We start from the raw sequence: 23562 nt of genomic DNA, 5'->3' as shown, positions 1-23562 counted from the left end.
ACAAAGATCTTATTGCAACTTTGCTTTGAATATCATCTAGAATTAAACAGAAGTGTTTTCCCCCTTAGATTTCTGTTCCATCTAACAAGTCAAACACTATAAAGTGCTGCAAAAAAGCGAGCTGCACCTCTGCTAATTTTGACCAATTAAAATGAGCAAAGTAAGCCTTCACTTGAACGATAAATGAGAATATAAATAAATCCTTTTATCGTGAAGCTGTAGGGAGAGTCCTGGAAACCTCATCAAACCATATTCAATTCAAAAAAATAAATGTCCCCAAAGGTAATGGAAATCACCCAGAAATACAGAAAATATTGAAGATTTGGAAAACGTGCTCACTATCAAGCTTTCACACACACTTTGACAATGTGGACTAGATATTTTTGAGCATTTTATGTGCCAGCGTTTAATTATTAGAATTTTGTCTGGGATGCCAACAAAAATGACACAAAGAGACCCGTAACAGCTTAAGGCCTGAAGAGACAGACACAGCTTTCACAACCTGCTGATTATTACCCCTTTGACGAGAAAAATGGCAACCTTCTCCTGACAGGTTCTTATCATTTCTGAGCACATTGCAGTGAAACACCGGGTACTGTAGCTCAGTGCTGCGATAACCGTTCCGCTGATCAAATATCTACTTTGTACCCAAGGACCAACAAGAACGGAAACATTAGTCATTTTCATCTCCAGCAGTACAGAAACTATCAGAGATAATATATAATGACAAATTTGGGAAGGCAGTCAGGTCAGATGCGAGTACAAACCTCGGGGGTAAATACCGGGGTCCATGAAGGTTGCCATGCTGAAGTTGGCCAAGACAAAGAGGAAGACCACGCCATTGTAGAGAGGCACAGCGGGAGAGATTACCTTCATCAACCAGGGACACCTATGGACACAAATAAAAACATCACTGTCAAACCAGATGGCCTTGACCCAAAACATTTGCATGAAATTTTTTTTTTTTTTTTTTTTATTGTTTTGCTGCAACCACAAGGCTTTTGCCAAAAGCTCAACTTATTGCACAGACTATCAAAATGCAACCCATCAAAACACAACATAATTCAAATCAGTTTACTTGAGATAAACACTCCTGATTTATACCAAGCAATCTTTTATCAAATCAACTTAATTTCCATGCACTCCAGCTCAATGCTAGTTATAATCAAACCCTCTCCGGTCCAATTTACTATACCAGTTGGAAGAAATGGTTTTATGTTTATGTGGCCATTCTGGATGTATTAATGTTGAGCTGTTCACCTGTGTTTTTAACACAGCCACAGATCTGTAAGGAGGTTTGGTTAGATAAAGGATGTTTCACAGACAGACCATCGCTCATGCCGCCATACTTTTTACCACAGTGACTCCAACCCTCGATGCCATTTGCACAAATCTTTGCAATTTACCCTCCGAACACGCCACTTGAGGTTATTCTGACGTTTGAAAGTAAATTTCCTGTTGCTTGAGCCCCGAGTTTAATCTTCAGCCTATAACTCCTCTCCTTCTCCAATAGTCCTCCTTCGCGTTGTTGAATTATTCAGAGCCGCGGCTGCAGAAAGCCACTAAAGCTGAATACAGAGAGGTGCTAACTAAGAAGAGCGGGCCTCTCTCTGCACAGTCAGCCAGGTCTGGCCAGCAGCTGTGTGACACCTGGTTGGATGTTTCATTTCACTACGGCACTAGCAGCGATCCTGGCCCACTTTCCTCAGGTGTCTTGCAACTATTCATTTTCTTTCTCTCAATGTTTCTGAATCATCGCAGCTGAGGCAGCCAACAAAAGGCTGCTTGGCGCCCACCGCAAGATAGCCGTTAAAATCCTAGTGACAATGTCAGGGTGCTAAACTGGAAGAAAGTGGTACATTCACTGAGCTCTGCTTCCAGATATCGAAGGCTACAAATGCTAGTTAGCAGGACTTATTTAAAAGTATAAGACCATTTCCAGAATTTCTACCTTCTCCCTCTCACCAAAGCAGTTCCAGTGCTAAACCAGGGCTGGCACTGGAGCATGTTGTTAAGGTCTTCTATTAAAAGGAGCAGCTTGGTTCTGCCACAGCCATAGAGCCAGCCCGGTGCCACATCATGACGTCACCTCAATGTTTCTAGATGAAATGTTTGATCCTCCGTCTGTTTTTGAAGACGATTAGGACCTTTTGCAGCTTATCATGGCAGCACATTGACCCTCATCGCTCCTTGAAGTGCAATATAAAAAACAAGTGGCTGAAAAATTGAAAAATAGTGAGCTCATGTTTCAGCAACCCCCCCCCCCCCTTTTGTTGGATTGCAGTTTTTTTTTTTTTCAGATTTAGGCAAATTAAAAGGAAAAATAACCACTCAGAGACTCACACCGATTCTTGCATCTGGGTATGAACTTGCGTGCTTCTGGGGGTGCGTATTAACACGAGTGCTATTAGGTTTTGCCTATTAGCTGAAACATTTTGATTGGTTGTCACTTTGAGCTTCTTCCCCAGCCTCAACAAAAACCCTTCTTTCCTCTGGAACAGCTTGAAATTGCTGCTGAGATAGTTTTGGTAAACAACCTGATACAACAGAACATCTATTCTGGCAATAGACAGTTACCAAGTTTCCATTTAGACAGAAAAGTTCCAACGGACTAAATAAAACCAGGACTTTACTTCTCTTCTCTTATGAAATATTTCAACTTAACCTAATTACAACCAGTTGATGTTGTTTTTTAATAGTGGCTATTGAGTGGGCAATCATTTTAACTGGTAGGGGGAAGTACAGAGATGTAAAAAACTACTTAAAGGGAAATGTTTGGATTTTTTTTTTATGCGGTACGTCTGCTGTTCATTCAGGCTGGATGAGAGAGTGAGACTTCCAGCAAGTAACAGGAAGGTTGAACACATCACAGTACAGCTGTTTTGATTTATCCTTTTAGGCTTTCCACCTCACTGAAAAGGAAAATGCAGACAGGCTTTCAGAAATGTCAGAGCTGAGGCAAGAACCTCAACTCTTTAAGGAGTACAAACATGAAGCCTGCGGTTTTAGCAAGCTCAACCACGCTAACCACAAATTTAGGATGTTTAAGGTAAAGAGCTTAAAAAGTTAACTGTGCCATTTCTACATGTTACTATATCAATGTTCTGAACATCATTGGTAAATCATCCATCATCAGCACCGGCAGATCAAAGTTTTAAAAACCCCGGAGATCAGCCACAAAACTCTGATTAATGTATCTCCTGATGAAAAGAGTTATAGGACGTGTGGAAGGTAAAAGTTTCTGCAATTTCAAACCAAAGAAAAGAAAAAAAACACAGGGTTTGGATTAAAGGGTTAAAATAAGATTAGAAATGGTTTCTGCATCTACACACATCCACTACACCAGGGGTCAGCAACCTTTACACCCCGCAGAGCCATTTGTGCCCTCGGTCCGGCTAAACAAATTTTGTTTAGAGCCACAAGCTCTTGTTTTTATAGTATACTATAGGACATTTGCTTACATTTTCAATTAAAGATCAAAAGTTTTTATTATTTAAACCAACAGTATTTTTATATTTAGGTTTAATGCACTTTCTTCAATTGGACATTTGATGAAAAACCAAGTTGTTTGCAACCTACTGCAAAAATATACTTCATTTATCTATATTAAAATATTCCATACACCACTAGTTTCTTTCTTTATGGAAATCTTATGCATATATTGCAGAACTAAATGCATCCTTCATCTAGCAAATTTAAATTACCTTTACATTTAGAAACATTAACCAATTTCCCCCCCCCACGCATTTTAAGAGTTTTTAAGAGCCAAAACTGAAGGTGAAAAGAGCCACAGATTACAGACCCCTGCACTACACGTACAAAGACTACCTCGTGACATACATAAGCCTGCGGAGAAAAACTAAACAAAGATTCCAATAGAGATGTTTCAAATGTGTGTCACTAGCTATAGATTCTGCATATTATATATATATATATATATATATATATATATATATATATATATATATATATATATATATATATATATATATATATATATATATATAGTTTTTTTTTTTTTTTCTTTTTTTTTTTTTTTTATCTGCACCATTAACACCAAGTCAAATTCCTTGTAAGTGCAAATCTACTTGACAATAAACTTGATTCTGATTCTCAGAACAACTTACTGTTATTGTAATGTTTTTGAGTAATTCTTCTACACTGTTATATTTGGTCCAGGTTGCATACACTGCAATGAATGCCAGCACTGAAGTGCGAGTTATAAAGTTGTAGGCTGCCTCAAAATAAACCATTGCTTCGTCACTGAAGTCATTCAAAAGGCTTGGCAAAAACACTAAACTGTCTGACTCCCGGACTGGAACCTTCTAAAAGTCCGTTTTATCGGCTCCGACTCTCTGAGCGCAGCTTCGGTCGCTCGTTTTTTGACAGATAACACATTTACTTTTTTTGCAAGAAATAACATCAAAGTGGATCTCTGTGGAATTGCCATCACTCAGCGGGCTCTCGTGAGCAGCAGCGCTGGGCGGTCGTCCCAGCTTTGGCAACAAGGAGGCCCGGTGCAAATCTTTCAAAGCATCTTCACAGAAATGCAACAGCAAGCAGTCTCAGCATCTTACAAAAGCCACACGTTTACCTTTTAAAGGCTCGTGTATTTTTGCCCACAGTGGGAAGCTGCTGGGCCCCAGATAGGTGGCTGCAAAAAATAGAGCGCAGTTAATGGAAAAAGTTCAGTCGCCTGGAAGTTGACAGCGTGGGAGGATGAGTCTAATTAGGGGCACACACTGGCTGGTTAACGGTGTAGGAGTAACAAGTAAACACACGGCGCTTATAAACACTGTTTACTAGTCTATTTTACTGCGTGATGATAGAACAAGGGCAGAAAACCGATCAGCGTGTCAAAAAAAACAACAAAAAACTGCAGACAAACTCGTTTATTTAGTGGTGCTCGCTGCCGAGAGCGCAGCAATGTAATGAAATGGACTGAGTTTTAATTCCTGAGGCGGGCCCAACTAGAAGAACAGGAGCTGGATTCTTTGTGATAATCAAAATGCCTGGAGGCAGAAAATGGAGAGCGAAGCAAGCAGCATCTGAAAGAGCCTGTGTGCAGATGGTGAACATCAAAGACAAAGTCACAACAGAGGTAAGAAGACAACAATCATCAAAAGGGGAGCTGCTGAAATCTTCATTATATCACCCGCCTGAGATATAAGTCAGGTGATATCTGCTGATGTGAATGTAGAGTAACACACCGTAAAACCAGGCGTGTTCAAAGTGTAATTTCATAGTAAATAGGACCAGAGAATGCACATAACTAGGTGCTGCTCCACCAAACATATCATTATGTAACACAAAATGGCCACAAAGCTTCTCGATTCTTCATCTATCCAGTGACCTTTTCTCACAACCAGACTGTGGTGAAGCCAAATCTGCTTAGATATGTTTATTTAACTTGGATAAATACAGAAGGGGTTTTTGTTTCATGGGAAGAGTGACCCAAACCCTGTTCTCTCACTAAAATCAATTTAAAACAATGCTTTTTAATTTTACGTTTTTATAAAATGTGGATGAAAAAGTGTAACAGAGCCCCAGCCTCACTGAGATGTAAAACCAACGGATGGAGGACGAAGCCCTCTAGCTTGAGATGGGGGAAGTAAGGGGTTATTTACATTAATAGTTAATAACAATAATGAATAATATTTATGTTAATAATTAACCTAGAAGGAATTTATCAGTAGCCTGATAATCAAGCAATGATAATTAATGATCATCCATTTCGTAACATGAAAGATCTGCCAAAGCTCTTTTCATTTTTGCATGGATATGTGTGTTACAGTAAAAAAGGAGAAAATTAGAGTTCTGTTTTTAGTATTTTATCCCAAAAGCTCTGCCTTTGAAGTCATTTTTATCCGTTCTATTTCAATCTGAAAATGATCAAAGCCAGTCAACCAGGGGATCATTTTAGCGCAGATTTAGACCTGTATGCCATACGCGGTATTGTTATCAGTGACGTAGAGGAGGACAGACTGAAAGAGGAGCAGATGTAATGAATTGTTCCAGACTTCTGTGCCCAGGACGGGTCAGAACCTTAGGGGAATGCCAGAGGACTGCCCATGCACATTCATATTGACCTCGCATCTTGTTATTCATGCTGCAGATCCACTGTTGGCATTCTAAGTCTTTGCCTTGCCGACATAATATTCCTTCAAAAGTGGACAAAATTATTAAAAGCTAATTTCAACTAATATAACAAAAGGTAAAACTGAACAGTCGTGTGGAAGCAAAAATCCTAACCGTGTGGGTGAACACGGGCAGCACGAGCATTTCTGCCTCGTGACCGTACGTTATAAAAAGATGCAAACAATATGTAGAAAATGGTGAAGGATGGAGCAGAACCCGCCAAACTAAAGCTCTTAGTTGTGGAACAACACTCCGCTGTAGAAAATAGCTTTCTTTTAAATTACTTCTGACTCCTCCGTGCTATAACTTTGCTTTAAAAAATTACTGACTTATACTGAGAGTAGCTGGCTTTCAGTCTTCTTCCACCACCAAAGTCCACACTGAAGAGGACTGTGATTGGCTCGTTAGATAAGCCTCGTTTACTGATCAGGAAAAAATCTGATTTTTGACCTTCTGACCAGCTAGTGACTGGTCAGAGCCAATCAAACTGAAGATCTTCTGATTCTGGTCACCAGCCAGTGTTCAGTGCTTCTCTGTAATAGGCCATAATAATTTCCTTGTCTGAATCAGAGCTTTTGATACATTCTAGGAAACACTATTTTTTTTGTTTTGAATATCCCAAACTGAGGTGAGCTACAACCCTTACTGTATCATGATTAATTATCACCAGGGTCACATATCATAAGCTCACAGGTCCGTTGCGGACAACAGCTTTTGGGCCGTTCTGTCAAAATGGCAAAAGAAGCAAACTGACCCAGAGCTGTGCTGAGCACATGTTAGAAAAGCTGAATGTATAACAGCAAAGTTATTCTGTTTTATTATCATTTGATTATTTTGAGCTGCAACTTATGTCTGTTATGGGGCACGTAGGATTTGGAAATGCTGGGAGCCTTTTGGCAATCCCAAAGGTAAAGTAAGGGTCTACCTTCTCTAGGGAAAACACACTGAGACTGATGTGTAAAGCTGGTAATGCTAACCAGGCTACAGTCAGTTCAGAAAGTCAAACTCCAAACCATTCTGCAGCCGTAGATCTCTGATCGGAGAATCTCTACAGTGCGACTTTGTGAACTAAAATGAACATGGGAAAGAAAACGTCTATTTATGACAGCAAACAAATACCGCAGAAGATCCACGGTTACCGCAGCCTGTTGACGACCACTGCAACAGCTTAACGTGTCCGTCGTTATCAACCTCGCAGGATTCAGAGAAACAGTTTCGTGTTTATAAGGTCAAGCACTCAATCGCTAGAGCAGATGGCTTTAACTAAAGCCCAAAATCTCACTGGTGACATCATTGGAGACATGGCCAAAGGGTCCGAAAAGAAGAATACTGTACGCTAAACATATGTTTTAGCAATCTTTTCACATTTAATGCGTTCTTTAAAAAGCACTTGCAATGTTAGTTCTTTTTTCCTTGGTGACTTCCAGTCACTAATATTTTATTTTATAAGGGTTAAGGAATACTTATAAGGGTATTGGAAAAGTCACTGATCAAAAGAGAATGTCCAAAGCGTATCAAGCTTAAACATATTTCCTCTATCTTATGTACAAAAGTGTGTGCTGTAATATAAAACACACAAACTTAGACTCCTATCTACACATTAATTTAATTTGTTACAGTTGTTGAACTATTTAACCTGTAAATACCACCTTTTAGAGCTGAAGCTGAATCTGGCAGGCACCTGTAGCACCAAGCAGTGCTGCTGGGCCGCTGGTAACAATTACAGTGATGTATTCAGCTCATGGTGGGAAAGCCATCCTATTGATTAGCTGATTAAGTCTGAACCCAGCAGGACTTGCATGGGGGACGTGTTCTCACATAGATCGCCCGCTGAGACGCACTCATCCAGAACCTCTTGCAAGGTCAGGTCTCTTCTAATTATGATGAGGGTCGTCAGGGAAATCGCAAAAAAAAAGATGATTGCGTCAACAACACCAAGTTATAGTATGAATTATTTTTTCCCACATTTCTATCACCATCCGCACGAGTTCTTTGAAGATTTTTCCAACATTGGGCTCTGATGGATGTTTGCTTCTTTTTCCCCGCTCTCCAATTAGGATTCAGAAATGTCAGCATCGCTTGCGCCCAACTGTCTCGGGACGTGGCGATCTCCTGAAGCATTCAGCAACACAGACACACCAGCACACACAAGCGCGTTGTCGCAGGAGACAGAGGCGATTTTTCTGATGGCGTGCAGCCGAACAGTTCTAGGAAGGTCAGGCGAGGAGCAGACCTTCACAGATTCACAGGGCCGGCGTCATTCCTAAACCACAAATGCCAGAGCTGAAGGATTTTTCTGTGAGCTCTAAACAGAGCATGTGCCAGGATAAGATTCACCCTTTTTGTATTTGTAATTTTGCTAGAAAATGTTAAAATAGATGAACAATGACTTCACAATTGACGTCATAATTCTCTCCAAAACGAAATATTTTCTTTGACCCCAAAATTTAGTTTCCCTCCCATGATGAGATCTTTACAGACGATCATCATTGTGTTCGAATCAGTGGAAAAAAGGCCAGTACCCCCCATAATGTCATACAAATATGGGTCAGAAACATGGGTTAATATCTTTATATAGACCTATCCCTCTATTGATTTATAGATCAATAGTTTGATCTATAAATCTATAATTTTTCCACCGCCTGTGGAAAAATTTAAAAGAACAAAGCCAGTTCTAAATCAAATGAGTGGTTTATTGTCATTGTGTAACCATAATGAAACTTTTGTGAGACACCGGCTCAGAATCCACATGAACCAAATTCAAAGAGTCATGAAGCCACTTTTCTTACCTTAAAGCCTCATGGTGTTAACATGGACATTAAAAATAATATTGACAAAATTAGAGACTTAAGATTTCAAAAGGATTATTACTGAGACGGTTTCCTTCTGGGAAAAATATCTCTTCTCAGTTTTAGGCCTGGCCTCAACAAACCCATGCCACTTTAGTGATATTACCTTATCCAGCGCGCCTCCCACACGCATCACGCACTGCCATAGGGCCCCAAGTGCCAGGGAGAGACCAAAAAAATTAGGCTTGGTAAAAATCTTAAATATTGTAGTCATATAATGACATATTTAAGTTACAAATGTGTAAAGAATGGACCTATCCAGGGTGTACCCTGCCTTTCGCCCATTGACAGCTGGAGATAGGCACCGGCACCCCTCGCGACCCCATAAGCGATAGACGTGTTAGAAAATGGATGGATGGATGTGTAAAGAATGTTACTAGATATAAGCAATAAAAAACTATTTGCTCAAGGAAAAGAGGAACGTCACTCCAGTCTTTCCCGTGGTGCTCTCTCCATGAACCCAGTATGGAATGAGTAGTCAAAAAAGATAGACTACAGGCGATGCTTTAACAAAGTTGTTAGAAAAACCTAAAACCTAGGGCTGCCAAAGTTAATACAGAAATGCACATTTATGCAATTTTCTTTTAACCGTGTACATTTTTGTAATGTGCCATTAACACACATGCTTCTGTGCTTTTTGGGACCTGGTCTGCGCTGAAGTTTGAACCTTATTTCGTTTTCTGTTTCAGCCGTTTCTCCCATTTCTTAAAAAGTCACGGAGACAGCTCCAGTCTGCCCCGCCTCCTGTCCACCTCTGCTCCCCCAGCACAGAGCTGACAGGAAGAACCTCCGGAGTTTCTTACCGTTGTAGACAACAGAAACGTAGCAAAGCAGCATTTCACATGCAGTTACTCACTAGTGAAGAAACACTAAACTTTTTTTGAACAAATAAGAAAAAAAAGGTGAAAAATTATAAATGCAAAAGCAGTGATCCCATGTTCAGCCTGTTACATCTGTCCTGATTAAAAAAAAAAAGATTGATTCTGAACAGCAGTGTTAATGTCTGTAAATGTAGAATAATGAGTAGAGGTTCTGCAGACTTTTTTTTTTTTTTAGTTTTGATGAGCTCCTCCTAATTAATCTTTCTCAGGAAAACATACCTTGTCATTATCATATAGGTCAGTTCTCCATGTAAGTCTAGATCTTTTTAATGTTTTGAGGGGTTTGCATCAAACAAATACAATTTGTGTAAACAGCACAAATGAGTCTTAGTCTAACAGCTCTTTATACGATGAGTCCTGATTCTGTATTCCATTCCATTTGTTTCCTCAATTTAATCCCACTTAAATTTGGTTGTCTTTGTTCATTTTCCTCCACGATGGGTAAAACCCAGATATCTTGTGTGGATGTCAATGCACCATTGTTGATGCAAGATTAATTAAACATTTTATCAAGATTAATTAAACATTTTATCAAGATTAATTAAACATTTTATTAAGATTATTTGTTATCCTCTTACTTATTTTTGCAACTGTTTTCAAAACATTAACATCGAGAAACATACTGAGAAATACTGCATTATTGTTCATTTCCAGGTGGGGGGCAACCCAAAGAATTTGCACTTAGGCACCCAAATAGCTAGCACCACCCCTGATCATGTCACAAGCCTCTGTGCAGAATGCGGTTCCCTGTTGGATGCACTAATGCTAGCCTGCAGAGTCTGACCTCCGTTTCACTGTGTAGTGAAGGACTGTTCAGAGTGCTGCTGTGATCTTTCAGCTCTGCTCCAGTTCAAGTCCTCTTTGAGACCTTTTGGAGCCAGGTCAGCATCACAGCCGTGATGGTTTTCCTAATCTTCCTCCAAAACACTAACATCCACTTGAATGTACGGCAAGCGTTGTGCGCCAAAACAATAGATTTCTTTTGAGGTGATATCTTTTTTACTAGCGACAGTCTCCGTTCTTTAGCTTCACCACAAATCAACAGCTAAGCAGTTAAAACATGGACACAACTGGCTAGTCCAACAATGATCACAAACACAGTGATCCTGAATGCACATTCAAACTGGCTCTGGAATGGATAAAGCAGGCTCACATTATTTCCTGCAATGGCCTTGAAGTCAAGCCCTTTAAAATGTATGGACTCTGCGTTGAAATCTGGACCGACTGCACTAAACTAACCAATTTAAACAGGTTCTGGTGTTTCTCTGAGAGAAAAAAGTGGTTAAACGCTCTGCCAGCAATAAGGCGGAAACTGGCTGACAGCTGCAGCAAATGTGTCGTCAAGATGCAACTTGCTCTGGAACATTTCACCACACATCCGTAGGGGTGTAAATGTTTATTTGAGCTTATAATCTGTATAATTTTGACTCTGATAATAGGAGGAAATCCACAGTAAATCTAAACATGAACTAAATTCAAGTTTGTAAAAATGAATTTAGCTTTAAGGTTGTCTAAAATTAATATGATAATACTGCTGATGATGAATGTAAACATCTGTCCAGCAGTTCCATCTCTGTGTCTTTATGCCGGGGTCTCTCTGTAACAAGTCGGCTTTGAACTTGCCTGCATGAATCCTGCAGGTGAACACTTTTAAACTCAGACTTTTATTGTGGATAAAGTTTTTTTTTTTTTAATCATTGTTGAAATGCTCACACAGATCTCTGAACAAAAACAAATCAGAAGCAGAGAACGAGGTTCTTCTTGAGTTCGGGGAGCTGACCAGGGGCCTTACGAGAAGGTCGCCTCTTCACACGGCGAAGCAGAAACCTGAGAAGCTGCGAGGCACGCTCATCTCCATCTGCATTGCTTGCCCAGAGCTCAGCGTCATTTGCATTTTAATAATTGCGTAAGGAGGCCACATGAAAAGCAATGAAGTGCTTTGCCCCCGCCGTCTGCCCTCAGATATATTTCCATATTTATCAACCCGCTGCCTGGTGAAGAAGACTTATTTTGCCATTCAGCAGAAGCGGCTCGCACACTACATTGCAATCAAACTACGCTGAATGACGTTTGCTGCAAATTTTACTTGCAGTTTGTGGTTTACCCCTAATATTGAATCTGATACATATTGGATAAAGACACAGCCATATATATATGAACTCAGAATACAAGAGGATTATTTTTGGCAATACTCATTTCAAATGACCAACTTGCAAGACAATGAGTGTACAAAGAGGCATGTTTGAAATACAACAGGTCACGTACTGGAGCATTTTACCCCCTGAACCTTTGATTTGACCAGATCCATCAGTTGTGCGAGTTTCCGCTGTGCTTTCCAGTATCGTGCGGTTTAGATAAATTACCTCTGCTCACGCTGAGAGGCTCACTCCTCTTCAGCAGCCTGCAGGATGGTCTCCATTTGAAAACCTAATAAAACTAAGACGTGAAATACGGATAAGATCGCCGGCCAATATGCTGAATTCCTGTTTTAAATTGGGGAAACACACAACTGTTTGCAGATATGATAACTAAACGCTGTACTTAGAAACTGTTGGCATAGAATCAAGTCCGCAGTGTGATTTAAAGCAACTGAAATCAGATCTGAACACTGATCTCAGGTTGATTCACAGCGGTTTGGGTTTAAAAGCTAAATACTATTGATTCAAACTTTGCTAAGATGTGTAAGTCTGAATGAATTGTGGTAATCCTGAAATTTTACTGATACATTTATAGTAAGAGAAGAAAACATTTTTGCCGCTGTGATTTTTAGCAGCAAAGACGTAAGCTCGGATTGTGACACAGCGATTTACACTGAATATTGCACCGAACCCTGCGGAAAGGTGGAACTGTGACAAACTTTAAACACGTTTCGCCTACACAGATGTCCTCGTTTACGCGCCTGGTTCACACAACAAGATTTTAAAATTGTCAGCTGATTTCCAAAACCCTGACAGACATTGCACATCGCACTAAAAAAAAAAAATCGTAGATAAAACAGGTTTGCACGAGCGCCGTGTTGTGTCCGGTCACACGAGTTTAGCGTCAATAAACATGGCCGCCGAGGAAGGATAAGCGGGAAAGTTTGTGGACTGAATATAACAGAAAAAAAAATTTAGAAATGCCGTTGGTCAAAGGAGTGGAGACAGTGTGAACCGGGGCCCCACGTTTGCTGCACTATGATATGGAGGTGAGTTGTGTTTTTCTTTCCCTGGGTCTCCCTCGTCTCGTTTTCTGATTGGCTACACATCACACTAAACAGGCGGTGTGGTCATTTGTCCTCAGGGAAAACCTCACACACTAGAATAACCGGGCCTAAACAATCCAACATGTTGAATATCCCCCCATTTGAGGTTGGAGCGGTCCCAACGTTGTTCCGAGCGGACCGGATCACTCTTAACACACAACACACGGCAGCAAGATCTCTTAGGATTATCTTTAGATAATCACGATTATCAGGATGTCCTTATGACTGTCGGAAGGGGAAGATCGGCGCAGAAATCGGGCTAATTCTTCTGCTGAAACAGAATGCAAATCATTTCTAAGCTGAAGGAGTTCAAAACACTCTGTGAAATAATTAAAGCCTGCACGATGTGACCGTAAGCACCAAAAGGCCACGGCAGCATCTGGTTCTTTAGAATTGCTCAGGGATACTCCTTCCCGGATGATAGTAACCGTTTCACTTTGTGTCGCCATAAAACATTTTAACAGCATCGGTTTAAATGCCGCGCTTGCGTACAAAAATACCACCCCACCTACGCCTGTTGCATGATTTAAGTTTTTAAGGATGAAATATGAAAAGGAGAGCAAAAAGTGAGGCGAGGCGAAATGCTGGGAATGCATTCAGCATCCCCGCCCATGGATATGGATTTCTAAAGTCACTTCTCCCTCACAGGGCTGATTTCTGCGCAGTTAATCTGATTTCGCTCTGATTCCTCGTGTGGAAAAAATGGTGCTAAAAGTGAGACCTTAGAAAGCCACCCTGGTTAGCAAAAAAAAAAAAAAAAAAAGAAAGAAAGGTTCCTGCAGTGGAGACAAAAGCTTCAGCACGGTGTAAGTGTTTCCTTTGGAACGTTGACGTCCCCCGGACCAAGCCTTGTGCTGACCAGTTTTGTTCAGCGCCGTTCTCTCCCGACTTGAGACGTTTAGAAACTGACGGTCGATATTTTCTCGCTGCCCTGCCAGGAGAGGCAGAATCGGGACGAACGGACCGATGCACACAAGCGAGACTGACAGACAAGACTGCTCGGAAATTAATTAAAGAATGATTTATATTACAGTCCCATTTCATCGCCAAAGGATTGGGACGTGAGCCCGATGCCGGACCATTTGAGTGGAACTGTGGAACCATTCAGAAATCAATGACCGGAGAAAGTAATGTTTCATAAACAACCCCTTGAAAGCTTTCCGTAAATGTAGATAAAACATTTGGGGCGAGCAGATGGCTCCAACTAATCAGTCAAAATGTTTTCTTTGTGTGAGAAGAACGGGGCGGCATGTGAGCTCCGAATTTTTTATTTGTCTAAAGGGAACGTGTGCCTCGGTTCTCCATCTCTCACCCTGTTTCTAACGGGTTTAAACTGCAGCATTAATGGAAAACCACAGGATTTGTTAACCTCCTCATTCGTGTCTCCAAGGACTGTGCGAGAAATGTCTCTGAAAAGGGGCGGGGGGGACAACTAATCACCACCGCCTGTGCTCATAATCCAATAAAATAAATGTCAATTACTTTTCCTAATGAAAGACAGCTTGGAGAGACATTTGTCACCAAAGAGGCACAGGAAACGCACGCTGCCGTCGCTGCGCGTTGTGCAAGCCGGGGTCAGAGCTCCACCAAGGGGCGGGGACATGTGTGTTGGCTTTTCTTTTTTTTTTTTCCTTTCTCTCTTTCATCCACCCCATGGGAAACTGAAAACCAGTACAGTGCCATGGGTCAGCTGGAATAAATGAGGCTTATCGAGCTAAAAGCGGACTGTGGCTTAACGAGACAAGTGTAGTAAATATCTGTGGGCAAATGAAGGGAAGCAGCAGAGTGGCGTTGGCCAAGAACAACTGTTGTCCCTGTATGTGCGGGAGTTGGTGTTAAAGTTTGCTCATCTGAAACGTGCATCTCCCCGTCCCATACGTGGACGTCGGCTTTGGCGGACGTGGCCACTGGGCAGCGGAGAACAGGGCGGGCCATCACGACACCCCTCAGCCCACGCGCTCCCAGTTGCTCGGCTAACACGGATAGAGCAGAAAGCAGACGCAGCCGAAGTTGGCTTTCCCCGCCGCATTCCTCGCTGACCGTATTCTAGGCTCCGAGCACCACAGCCCACATGTCCAGCCCCTGTCAGGAGCTCCAAGAGTTACGACTCAAGGAAAGGCAACAGAGGCATTCGTTTTTTGGGCCGCAGCCTGTTTTTCAGGTGGCGAGGTGCTGGACGGGAGTTATGTACAGCGGTTAAGTTCAGTCACGGGAACAGGGACGATAGATATATGGTGGTTAGCTTGAAAACCTCTTGTAATAGTGACATGGAAAACTGCTGGACACTATTACCGATTAAAAAACTTTTTTTTTTTTTTTTTTACCTTAAACATCAGTGAAACCACACTAAAAAGTGGTCCAGAGGAGTTTATATTCCAATGCTATTCTCAGCTGGTAGCCTACTATTGTAGGACCTACTCACAACGATCGATTACTTTGGACTAGGAAGCCAGAGTTTCAGTTTCAGTTCAGTTTGTCTACATCACCCTGTTTCAGAAAAAAAATTCTGATGGTGCTTTACAAAAAAAAAAACAGGTAAAACAAATAAGTGAAATTGATTCAGTTCCATATCAGAGAAAATGCATCAAATTCTCCTTAAAATCAAATTTCCGAATTCTGAACTGGAAGTCTCAAGGAATCCCCAAATCCGATTTAAATATGGCCTCTACTCATATAAAACTTAATTAAGGTTGCAGGAAAAAAACTATTTATCATCATCAAACATTTAATATCTCATGAAAACAATGCATTTATCAGTCATTTTTACTTTCAATTGTGCGTGAAAGTTAATTATACTAATACAAGTGCAATGTACTTTTTTTTTTTTTTTTTTTTTCCCAGTGTCCTGTCTAGCAATGTGGCAATAAGAATTGATATATATATTTTTGTTAACTGCAGCGATCCCCAAGCTATACAAGCATGGAAGCCATATTGGATTTGGAGGTGTCAGTGAGTTAAGAGAATACCCTTTAACATCCCTACTTGAATTACTGACTTTATGGGATATTTATTTGACTATTTTTTCCACTTCTAACTTGGAAACTTCTGAGTAAAATTGCTATGCAGAATTAAACTATATTGATCAGCACTTTATACACAATTAATATAAAATAATGTTTCTTCTTTTCTTCCTTTCTATAGCACAACAAACCCAAAAAGTACAAACTCTGCTGTACTTCTGTTTTAACGTTACTGCTGGTATGACGGTACTTGAAACATTTGCTATACACTGAGAGAGTTCCTGTTATGGAAAGCTTGTGAACCACTGATTTAACTATTCCAAACTCCAAAGGTTACACTCTTCATCTTCGCCTGACAGCTATAGCCAAAAGCAACAGTAATGTGTCGGATGAATGCCTTTTTGCTTACATTTAAGTAGCAGGGAACCATAAGCAAAACCAGGAACCATCACCAGGCTCCCAAAGCAATTCTAAGAAAAAGCGAGGAGCACATAAGTGGAACTGAGCTGAAACCCGAGGAGGCAGTCCAAAATTACAGCAGACTGCACAGCGACACACAGGCTGGGGAATAAATAGAGAGCAAAAGACACATGGAGACTGAAGGCAAGAGATGGATCAATCCAAAGCACTCAGAGTTTTAGGAACCAAGTCAAGGAGCTGTTGACCTGAATAGTGCTGTACTGAATGCACAATGACCCCTCGCTTTTTTAGAAATGACCCCCTCTCACTGCCACATTCTCCAGTAGAACTAGGCGTATTACAGTGATTCATCTGCAAGCCTCATTCGAAAGCTGCTCCGGCCACACTGCCGAGATCAGTCCAATTCTCCTTTTGCTTCCTGAAGGAAACTAGAGAGAAGGAATTTAGAGAGGTCAAGCAAAAAAAGAAAAGAAAAAAAGAAACACACAAGCTGCTCTCAAGAAACAGAGCAGCCCTCTTAGTCTACAGCATTTGCAATGTGTGTTGCAAAGGAGTCTCAGATCCTCCCAAAACAAGGCAGAACCTTTACCTAATGCTTATCTTTCACTGGAATAAAGCTTTGTTTTACTGCTTTTCTAGCATAAACATTTAAATAAGATAAGATGCCTTTATTGTCCCACAATGGGGAAATATGGGCGTGGCAGTGGGGAAAAAACACAGAGTTACAAGTAATGAAGAACAAGTTGATCTAAAGGTAGTTCTAAGGCAACAGAAAATTGACTTATCACAAAGGCAATGATAGAAATTATTGTGCAGAGTACTGCACAATTATTGAATATGATATATTCAGATAAAAAAATGAAATATTCTAGTTAAACTGTTTGGATTATGAGGTTTTAGGGGTTTCATAAAACCCGTGAGGGCTATATATGCAAAGATTATTCTAGCTAAGAGTCCCTCTATGATGTAACGGGCCAAGTCTGCAAATTTGATAAAAGGGACCAGGGTGTGAATGCCAATTCCCTCAGGACGGGCGCCTGGTGTAAAAACTCAAGTCTGTGTGCAAGTTAAAAAAGATTTGCTGTGGCGGGTCCTGAATAAGTGAAGGACTCGTGTTTGAATTCTGGCGAAGTCGATGAGAGCAAATAAATCTCACAGACAAGCGCGTCTCACACTGCTGTCATGCTGCCTCTCTGCAGACAGACGGTATTATGCTCATTCCATTACAGGGGACATTTAAAGTAGATTGCTCTCTCACCAGTCCAAACAAGAAGAAACTAATTCAATCGGAACCACAAACAGTTTATAAAAAAAAACAAGAGAGAGAACAAAACCTTTAAACTATGCAGCACGGTGCCACTGCATGAAAATAGGAGGTTTGCCATATCGGCGATAATGCAGTTCACATTCAGGTAATTGACCAAGCTAAACCGACAACGTTGCCGGCGTAAAGCCGCCGCAAATTGGGCTTGGACGTTAATTCCAGCTTATTGGCCGCTGTGGTTCTGCTCCCGGCAGAGCCCATCAGCCTAATAAGCTGTTTATCAACCAGTTTAATGTGCGCGCACACGGGCACGGGGCTGAAATGACGGATGGCAGAGATGGATGACACGAGGTAACGGGAGGAAGAGAGACTCTACCGCACACCCTTCTCCGGCTACCGTCGACGCTTTAATTGAAGATAAGAGCATATTGCAGCCTTTTGGGCACCAGGAAATAGAGCAAACAAGCCAGCATCAGTGCCAACAAGAGCATTAATCCATTACTGCAGGGTGCTTGAGTAGATTCACTGTCAAACATACCGAGCCAGCCGCTGAACAGGAAGGGGTGTCAGTGGCCCACCCTGCTCCTTTCACCTCTGACAACTAGCCAGGTATAAAATGAAAATAACTCAATAGCAACCAAGTAGTTAGTGATCTGTCAATAGCTTTGCATGATGGGTATAAAAAAAACCTATATTGTCAACATTTCCAATATAGCAAAAGAGACAAAAAACGTACAATGCTGTCAGAGTTATCTACAGAGGGGTTTTGCTATGGCACAGTGAACATTTGACAATCTCTACTCAGCATTTGTTTAACCCTGGAATCATAAATATTCATATACTTGTAAACTCAGCCAGTAGGAGGTTAAGGGGAAGGGAAAGTGCAACTAGAAGATTTTTTTTTTTTTAGATCTTTTTTTTATTTATTTGGCTCTTAAACATAAGTAGGAATTGGCAGCAAAATAAAAATTTAAAATTAAATAATTTAGTATCAGCAGGTCAAAGCATTACAAATTCTTGAAGACTCACATTTCTGACTCTGGATATAAAGTCCTTGGTAAAGCTACAACAATACGAAGACTCTGAAAGTCAGGTTTTGACAGATAGACTTGAACAACAATTAATAGCTTTGCATAATCCCTCCCCCCCCCCACCAATTAGTGAGCAGACGGATAAACAGAAGTGCTTTAAAAGCCAATTAAGCCATTTCATTTCTGTTACTGTTAGTTGCACACCGTCTTCAGTCTTCCGTCCTGCTCTTCTACGTTACGCTGTGTGTCGTAAAAAGATGGACCGATTGTTTTCAGACACCTGCATGGTCAGGTACAAAGAACTACAAAATGTCCAGTGATGCGTTCCCATTGAGAGAGCCTCGCCCACACATTCTGACGGTGGCATGTGTGTCACGCGCGGCCCACTGGGGCTTCGCTGTTCCTGTGCAGAAAAGCACAGCGTCACGCATTTCCACACTAGCGTGTCACAGCGCTTGTAAACATGTTGTAAATGTTCTGCTTGCTTGTCTTTCAGAGGTGTCAGGTATTTCACGCGCGCTCAGACGATTCTGCCACACTCCCCCCCCCCGGTGCGTTTGATGAATGCAACGCCTTGAGCAGGAACACCAGGCAGCCTCCGCTCCAAAACTATTTTATCCCTCGGCTCCGGAAGTGAAGTTAGAAATCATCCGTAAGTAAGAGGAGAGTTACTTCTCAATAACTGCACTCAGCAACATAAAAAAATGGATCAGTCAAGTGAGAACAGAAAAGGATTAAGCCACTGTTTAAATTTAAAGTCTGGTTTATTTTTGATTTGGATAATTTGACAAATGTCTTAATTGGGCAGACAAGTAATTATAAAATAATGTGTAAATACAGGTATTTTTCAGCTATTGGAAGAAAACAAAAACAAAGAGTAAAACCCACATTACAAAATCAGCTAGTGATGACTTGCTTGCCCTCCAAATAGCACAGCAGTCTCAGCAGATAAGAAATAATATTAAAGGCAGCTTGCAGGCATGCAAGAAGTCCCATTTTACCCTAAACTGTGTGGTTTTGTGTCTGCGTATAAAGGCTGCTTGGTTAAAATGTTTGTCGTTCTACACTCGCTGACATGACCGGCTGTGGGTGGAGTAGCCCCAAAATCATGTTCAAGTGAGAATAGACTTTCTACAAAACCGTATTACTCTAAAGAAAAAAAATGTGGCGTAGCAAAACTACTCATAGAAGTATTTCCCAAAAAGCACCCAAGTCATTGAAACTTACTTCCACCCTCCTCCGCTTTTGCTGAAACGCTACCTTCTAAAAAAACAGGAATAAAAGATGTAACTTGTTCTTTTTAAAAATCCCAACGTTCCTCCTCTACATGAACTTGAAGAAGCCTTTCATCAGGCACCAACAATGTGAGGTTTCTGCTCAGCACAAGGGGCTCTTTGTTCGGCGAGCCAACACCTCAGTATTTTTAAAGTGTGTGTTTTTTAAAGCCTACAAAGGAGTGTATGTGTTCCCTATGAGGCGCACCACCCCTTCCATATCTGACGGGCGGTTTCAGCGGGGGTGGTGGTGGGTACCATAATAGCCCTACCTCCATGGATGCTTACATGCCTGGATGCATTATGACAGAGCAGACTCGGGACCAGACCTGCTCTCTCACCACGCAGGTCCAGATGTGCCTCCCTGTGGGTCTTGATCTCATGCCAAATATATATATATATAAAAAACAAAAAAAACAGCATGGGATGTCTGTGTCCAATTTATTTTGAGGGTGTTATTTGTCACCTAGATCAGCTTCAACATGACTATTGATATTACAGATGAGCATTTAGTCATATAAATGTAAAAATGTTCACGTTTATGGGGATAGATTAGACATCTCTAATGTCACTAGGCATGAAAATTGAAATAGAAAGATAAACCTACATTCACCTTGGACTTGTAATGACAGAATTTGTCTTCTGCAGCTTGAGAGGACGATATTTTAACTACATTGTTTCACAGTACAAAGAAATATCCCATCTCTTTATTTTGTGAACCAATGTAATCCCAGTTGCTCCACTTTTTGTCAATATTTGTGTATGGATGGCTTAACAAAGGGACAGGGAAGAAATACAAATATTATTTTATTTCATACATGTACTCATTTTCTTTTTACCCACACTTATTCCAACGATCACTAGGAAAACGTAAAAAAAAAGGAGGAGTAAGAGGAGTAAACCTTTGATCTAAAAAAATATGTAAATTTACTTTATGGCATTATCCAATCGTCGTCTGATCATCCAATCTATATCTATGTTTATGTCAAACTACTCCTCATCAACAATTGCTCTATCCAGGAATATTGTAATTAGTTCCTGGCCTCTAAATAAATCACAACACACAGAGAGGTCTGGATAACATCTCTCCTGGTGATATAGGAGGAGTTCCTAGTTTTTAAATATTGCACCAAGCTAAAACGTGGACAATATTAAATGTCCCATTGCCTGCACCACACAAGTTAAAAGACTCAGTTAACATGATTAGTGGTGCGTGATAAACATGACGCTTTATATCTACTTTTTCTGGTGCCCAGTAGAAAGTAGTAGCGGAAATGCTCGGCCATTGTTTGAAGAAAGAAAGAAAGCGAGAGAGATTATCGGTCCTTCTGACCACTTTGTTCAGTCTCATCCTGTCATTCTCAGAACTTCCACTGCCGCAGCATGAGACGACACAAAGAATCCCACTTACACACACACACACACACACACACACACACACACACACACACACACACACACACACACACACACACACACACACACCTGTCCTCACTCCTCCCAGCAGATGATACTTTTCAGTTTGCTGTTGATATAAACGCTAAGGCTCCTATACTCCCACTAAATGTCCAGACCTTTAAAAACGCTTTAAAAATGTAAACTGGTTTGCTCTGGGAGTCATCCCCTTCATCTGTGTGATGGTCATGTCCGGGTTGTTAAGGTAATATCCATCATTAAGACTGGTACTGATCTCTCTGTGGTATAGCTTGATCTGTTCAAACACGAGTTCAACAACGGTTAGTAATGCATCCATGGGCTCCAAACGTCGACCAGTCCATTAATCAATCAACCAAACAATCAATCAATCACATCTACCAACAGACTCCATTTCTAGGCTGGGATGGGCTTCAGGACACACCAACAAGAAGCTTGATCAGAAGGGCAAACTGTTGGTGCAGGCAGCTTGTACCACCGTCACCAAGAATACCATTGGTAACACGTTACAGCATTGTGTTGTGAAATCTTGCAGCCCCAAGCTCTACGAGCTACATGTACCGTTTGCCGGTTTTAAGTTTGCCACGTGAAGATCTAAAGGATTCAGAGAGGCCTTAACAGAACGAGTTGGTTGGGACCAAAATCAGGCTCTCCGACATCAACCGAACCAGCTGTGTTTGTATACCACAGTCCCCACAGTCAGAGGTAGTTTTTATTTTGCTATGGGTATGTAATATGATGATTAAATTACTTTGATCCTTCAGAAAAGACCGACTAGACAGGCCTGAAGGTTAGATTTAGATTTGCCAAGCAGCAGTCAAGATTCTTTCAATTCGCTCCATTGAAATAAAATTATCACAAAAATCAGAGAGACGGCTCCTTTCTTGGTAAGCCAGTAAACGCACAAAGGATTCCTCACAGTGCACTCCACATGATCACACAGGAAGCTTTTGTGCGAGAGCGTGCGCACTGCTAATTTGGAGAGGTCCTCAACGGCATAGGAAGCAGATGATGATCGAATCCGGTTCCTTCCAGCTGAGCGGTGCAGGTTTGGATTGCTCTGCAAGCCCAAAGGAAGTCAAAAGACCCAGCCCTGCCAGCCCTCCAGCAGATGTTGAAGCGTTCAGTGCTGCAGGTAGATGACTGCATCCTCCCCACTCACGCCTGAATGATCTGTGAACTGGCGTGAGTCAGTGCTCTGCTTGCCAATGGTCGAAGGTAGAAGCTCAGCATGATCTGCTGCCTTCATTAGGTTAAAGGCTGAGGCTATTTTTTTGCTTAGAATGTGTACTCCTGCACACATAGAAATAATGAGTTCCTATTTAGATCATATAACAGGGTATTTTATTCAGAGGGTTTAAAAAAGTAGTCTGTAAAGAATCCTGTGATGTCTTTTGCAACAAATGCTACCTCCCTAACCTTGTTTTGTCCTGATGATGAGCACCAAACGCAGCCAACTGGCATGCAAAGTAGAATCTGGTGCAGACTCTGTGGAACGTGCAACTCTGGTTGCTGCTTTGTTTTGATGATTTAATGATTTATTAATGTCTATACATAAAAACCCTGTCCTAAATTACACCAGCAAAAGCATAAATTTGGCAGGCTACACAGGTTCAGCAGACTTCCATTCAATGAGAGCCACTTTAGAGATTCACAGAGCGATAAACAATTAAACTTAGGTGTTTAAAAAAAAAAAAAAAATCTATTCTTGAATTGAGCCTGAATTGCGTTACTTTAACTCCAATCAACCCCACGTTTAGCACAGCCTAAAGGGAGCATTTTAGAACAAAATGTCCTTCGCCTTAGTATCAAACCACCTCCCCCTCCCTTCGTCCGCCGCTCGGTTGTTTCTCTTCATCCATCACGAGCCCCGGAGCTGAGGCAGGTGCTTTCGCTGAACCTCCCTAAAGATCAGCATTTCCACCCATTCTTCCTCCTCCTTTCTTTCTGTCTACACATTTCCCACATGCATCGCTCTCGCCAACAGGAGGAACTCATCTGTGGTTGCTGCACATCTGTAGGAGTCTTAATTGTGTATTGTCGAACGGGGATTTATCCCGTCTCCAT

At 41.2% G+C, this 23562-nt stretch overlaps 1 protein-coding gene across 2 annotated transcripts in view; it reads right to left on the bottom strand.

Annotated features, from left to right (window-relative positions):
• The window catches only part of zdhhc8b (zinc finger DHHC-type palmitoyltransferase 8b), an 86840-nt gene that overhangs the window by 16426 nt on the left and 46852 nt on the right, over positions 1-23562 (bottom strand). For both annotated transcript variants that reach the window (XM_012874706.3, XM_012874623.3), the window contains exon 2: positions 768-889. In XM_012874706.3, the coding sequence (XP_012730160.2) occupies positions 768-889 (122 nt within the window). The remainder of the gene's footprint in view (positions 1-767; positions 890-23562) is intronic.

This window comes from Fundulus heteroclitus, chromosome 12 (assembly GCF_011125445.2).
Source record: "Fundulus heteroclitus isolate FHET01 chromosome 12, MU-UCD_Fhet_4.1, whole genome shotgun sequence".
NCBI lineage: Eukaryota > Metazoa > Chordata > Actinopteri > Cyprinodontiformes > Fundulidae > Fundulus > Fundulus heteroclitus.
The sequence above is the reverse complement of the archived record's forward strand: the minus strand, read 5'-3'. Positions and strand labels throughout refer to the sequence as shown.